The sequence below is a fragment of the Rhagoletis pomonella genome, unplaced genomic scaffold (genome assembly GCF_013731165.1).
Source record: "Rhagoletis pomonella isolate Grant_MI unplaced genomic scaffold, Rhpom_1.0 Rhpom_scaffold_00001, whole genome shotgun sequence".
Lineage (NCBI taxonomy): Eukaryota > Metazoa > Arthropoda > Insecta > Diptera > Tephritidae > Rhagoletis > Rhagoletis pomonella.
This window is the reverse complement of record NW_023458555.1, coordinates 24513997-24519185: the sequence shown is the minus strand read 5'-3', so window position 1 is coordinate 24519185 and position 5189 is coordinate 24513997. Positions and strand designations below refer to the sequence as shown.

General features: G+C 34.1%; 1 protein-coding gene across 1 annotated transcript in view; it reads left to right on the top strand.

Moving 5' to 3' along the window:
- Nucleotides 1-5189, top strand: part of LOC118741553 (esterase B1-like) — a gene marked incomplete at its 5' end in the record, with an annotated part of 15956 nt that overhangs the window by 4931 nt on the left and 5836 nt on the right. The window contains 1 exon segment of the mRNA XM_036473553.1: nucleotides 4738-4891. Coding sequence (XP_036329446.1) covers nucleotides 4738-4891 — 154 coding nt within the window.

Sequence of the window (5189 nt, the reverse complement as noted above, 5' to 3'; positions counted from 1 at the left end):
TGTAATACACTTTGTGCTATTTGGAACAGCTGCTAAAGTTGGTCTACTGAAGTAAAAAATAGCCGCCACTTTTATTGGCGAGAGTATGCGCGGCTTTTCTTTTGGTAGATACTTAAAGTTCGGCCCCTTACCTTTTGGTAAAGGAATGAAGATCCTACTCGGCTCTACTTATTCGTTATACCTTTTTGAAAAAAAAATATTTCTTGAAAAATAATCCGTGTTATTAGGGTATGCATAATTTGGCAATAAATTCGTATTACCAGGCTCTAAAAAATGCCTTGTTTGCTTGGTGTTGAGTTCACTCACAACTTTTTGTTCACATACATGCTCTAAATATCACCTTTTCCCAAAATTTAACGCATACAGTTTTATCATTTTTTTAGCCAGAAGATAAGCATAATTTTTATGAACGTAGATATACATATACTACATACAGTTACGATCATTGAAATAGTACTACGCGCTTACAAGAAGCATTGCGCCCCTAATTTCGCATACTACGCGATATTGGTATGGATTTTTTTTTTAATTATCCACTCTAGTGTATGATTTAACTCTATGCAAATTTCAAAGCGTTCATCAGCTACGGTTTAACTTTTTAAGAAGTACATATCCCCTATTGTGAACGGCATTTTAGGCGAGCAGTGAAGTAGTACCGCAGAACAACTAAAGTCGCAAATTTAGCTTCAATTGAAAATATTTGAGGTTTTGGAATAAAAATTTAAGCTAAATGATTTGGTTTATTATACATACATTTAGCAGGAATAGACAAAAATATATTTTTTTTTAGTATTTAGTGGGGCGAAGTGTGCACTGTACTCACGAAAAACGTGGTATTATTAAAACCCCTTATTAAAAATGGGAATACATAAAAGGAAGTGGGAAAAATTTCTGGATGTTCAGCCACCATGATTTGAAATGCGTTAAGATATCACAATAAACCCGAAAAAAGGGAGGTAAGTAGAAATTATCAACGACTACCATACGAAAAATTATGAAATTCAAAGACTCGTTCCACAATGGCATCTGTAGAAATTTTGGATAGCCTAAAGTTACCATGTAGTGTTCGTACAATAAGGAGACGGCTCCGAGAACACAATCTTTATGCTGGAAGTCCACGTAAAGTCCCGCTTTTCAAAACAAAAAAAAAAATCATGTGATACGCAGCAGCTGGCAAAATTGTGGATTCGCGATAACGGAATTTAGGTCATTGAGAGGCCAGCTCAATCTCCTGAAGTCAATCCAATAGAAAACCTTTGGACCAACCTTAAGAAATCCATATGGGATCTACAACCAAAAAATAATCACGAATATGGGTTGTGGTTCTCCGCGCATGGCAATCAATACCACAGAAAAGATGTCAACCCCTTTTAGACTCTATGCGAGATCATTATGCAGCAGTGATTAAAAACAGCGGTCATGCTACCAAATACTAAATAACTGTGCTAAATTTAAGTACTGATATTAACAATTTAACTTAAATTTAAAACTTTTTGTTATATACTGCTATTTTTCTGCAGTAATTTCCATAAAAACACATCTTACGTGAATTAATTTTTTTAGTGTTTATTTATGTAAATAAAAATCTTTCGATCCTACATTTAGTTATGAAATTGTCCATCAGTTTTTCCATTAAAATGAATACAACTATTATTTCGGTTTTCTAGTAATTTGAAAAAATTTTAACCGCAAGTGCACACTACTATTTTAGTGTTCGCAGCTGTACATGCTCTGCAAAAAAAATTGTGCAAATAATCTCTTAAGCGCGTATTTTGGTATTATTCTCCTGGGCAATAATTTATCTCAGCTAATCTCATACGGGTATTTTTGCAGACCGACTAGTTTTGAATCATCCCTTAAGGGTATAATTAGAGATAAATTAGTCCCGACACATCTCTAACTGCTTCAATTAAGGACTGAATTATACTATGTACGCACTTAAGGACGGTATACTAACTGTGGTTTCAATTATAAATAGTGAAATTAACCTAATCCGTCTATTCTAACAGAACCATAAAACTTAGCTCATCATAAAAATTTGATTTGAAATGCTAGAAAAATACACAAAAACTTAGAAACTTATGTTGTAGTGGCATATTTGCTGCAGCGGAAAATTTTGTTGCGCAGTAGAAATCACTGTGACTTTGTTACAAAACGCCTGTTAGACTCAAATTTCGTATTGATGAAGTCGGCTCAGCGAACTAATAGATACTGAAACTCGAGTCGAAACTTAACAAAAACTTAAAAAGTTCTGCACATATTTTTGTTTTTAAATTTTGAACATTTACGGCAGACTTTTCTAGAATGGTTATCGGCTAAAAACAACTTTCCACCTCTCAGATAAACCGATTTTTTAATGCTGCAAAGGTCTGGAAGTTTTCATGGTAGAGTATTAGATTTTGGTATGAAAACTTATGAAATCAATTCCATACTCTTGAAAAAATTGGGGTTATTGGAAAGGGCGGTAAGTTTAATTTATCACAGGGCATTCCTCGTAATACGTAGTAGACAAGCATTTTTTCTAATAGTGATCACCCTTTGTTAGGCAATTGCGTACCTTCGAACGTGTTTTGCATTGAAAAGGATTCTTAAAAAAAGACAATTACTGTTCCTGGACCGCTTTGAACTTTAAAGACGTTTTCGTAGTAATATTCGTAATATTTTTATGTTTAATTGATTTGTTTAGATTATGTCCTTGCTTTTCCCGCTCGCATAATATGAATATGAATAATATTTAGTATGTATCACAACTAGGTATTTCAAACTGGTTTATCTTCATACTTTTGGCACTATGTCCAAAGCAGTTACGCATGGTGTAGATCGAAACTAGATCTTTGCGAAATAGTATGCACATTTTTCTTCGCTTATAACTGATAATTATCAAAATTTAAAAAACACTCAACATCAGATGGTTAGAACTTGTGATGTGAATACATAAGTTATGTTAGTTGTATTCGAAATTTTGCCACTTCGTGTACATACGCATATAGGTTGAGCACTTTTTTTTAATTTTACTTGAACTCAATCAAATTGAACTAAATCATATCAATCAAAGATATCAAAAATATAGTGGTATAATTAACTTGGTAAATATGTAAACCTACATATCTACTGGTGTAGTTTATTTAAGACTTTATACTTAGTAATTTACTCTAAGAGCCCGTGAATTTCTATTCTGCCTTATCCTGAGTTTCGCCTGAAAAAAAATTCACCCGAAAATTTGTCATCCGCCCATAGTAAAACCATGGAAACCAAAAGTGAAAAGTGAATCGGTTCGGTGAAAATGAAACTCATGATTAGGCTGATTATTATGATTTTATTTAATAGGAAAAGTAATTTCTTTTATTATTTAATTATTCAGCGTACTCTAGTTGAGATAGTTCGGATGTAAATTAATAAATTCATATTTACATACACTCATACAAATTTGGTTTTTGCAAATCTTATAACGCCGCTTTAACAATAACCAATAAATTTATATAATTAGAGCTTTAAGTTTATGATGAAATAAACTTTAAAACTCATTATACTTTAAAGAAATATTTTCATATGATTTACAGCTTGATACGCTAAGTGCACACAACCCTAATCAAACATCGTTTGTCAAGTCATTAAAAACATATATACAACAAATTTTCTTCCACGTCAACAAACTTGGTAGCGGATATATCTACATACATACACACATATCTAAAAAAAAAACGTAATGGCAACAAAGTAAGTTGTATGAAAATTTTAAAAATATCCCAGTCGGCTAAATGATAAGTGCTTCTGTGTAGGCGAATCCTTACAGGAAATGCTTTTTTAGTAGGACCTTCTCTTTGTAAGCTCGGTTAAAAGATCTTTCAATAGCGCTGGCATTCGAAATAAATAAAAGCAAATATTAAATAGTGGTATTCACCAAATTGACCAAGTGACCTGGTACTCTGGCAAAAGAGCAGATGAGCTCAAGCGATTGACAAGAGTTGTTGCTCGAGCTGATCTGCTCTTTTTCCAGACTGGCAGGCCACTTGCATATTTTGGTGAATATCACTATTGTTGTAGACTTGTCGATGCCTGTCTGTTGTAAATTTAACTTTTTCATTATCATTTCACGTAAACTTTGTGTGAAAAAAGGAAACTGATTTAGAAAGCCTTTAAACTCTAGCCGTTCCCATCGCTTCGAATGGTTTGAAACAAGGGTTCCCAGAAACCCTCTTGATTTTTCAAATTTTGTCGACTGGGATAGAAAGTGATCCAAATACTTTCATAAAACATTGTACATATATGTATGAGACAGCTCTGGCATATTGGAGACAGTGGAACTGCAACTACCTCAAGGTCGCATACGCGGTGCAACACGCGAGACTATCAACGACAGTACCTACTATAGCTTTGAGGGCATTCCTTATGCCCTGCCGCCGGTTGGAAAATTACGTTTTCGGGCACCCAAACCCTTTGGGAATTGGAAAGACACGCTAGATTGCACAAACAGTCCACCCAAGCCGGTGCAAAAGAATAATCGGGCTGGCAAAGCCGATGGTAGCGAGGATTGTCTTTATCTGAACGTTTTTACGAAAAATGTAAGTAGACGTACACATGTAGATATCAATACCTAAATGTGAAAGGTGCCAAGTCCATTTTTTTTACAAATTTAGTTTTTGATGCCTTGACACCTTTTCGGGTTTAGCGAACAATATGTATTAGTAGCATCCAAATTCAATGCTTGTTGTTGGAATTGTGCATTTGAAATTTCAGATAGATGCAGTTTCCAAGCAAATGCCTGTAATGGTTTGGATATATGGCGGCGGATTTCAGTCTGGACATGCAGCACGCGATCACCATGGACCAGATTATCTTCTACAAGAAGATATTGTATTTGTTTCCTTGAACTATAGACTTGATTCGTTGGGTAAGTAAGTTCATTGGCATTAGCCAGAATCAGAGTTTTAGATCTGAACCAATATATCACAGTTTTATAGATATTTAATATAACTGGCATTTCAGACTGAGTAAGAAAATATTTGTCCTTGACCATGTAATATCTTAATCAGTTTAATGTTAAGATTCAGACAAATTAAAACACAGCCCTCATGACAGTATTTAAAGGGCAAAATTTAGGTCAGCGAAAGATTTTGATCACAAACTTTTTATGATCTCAGAATTCATACCACCCATTGTCCTGTTTTCACGTCTTTAGAGTGGCAACT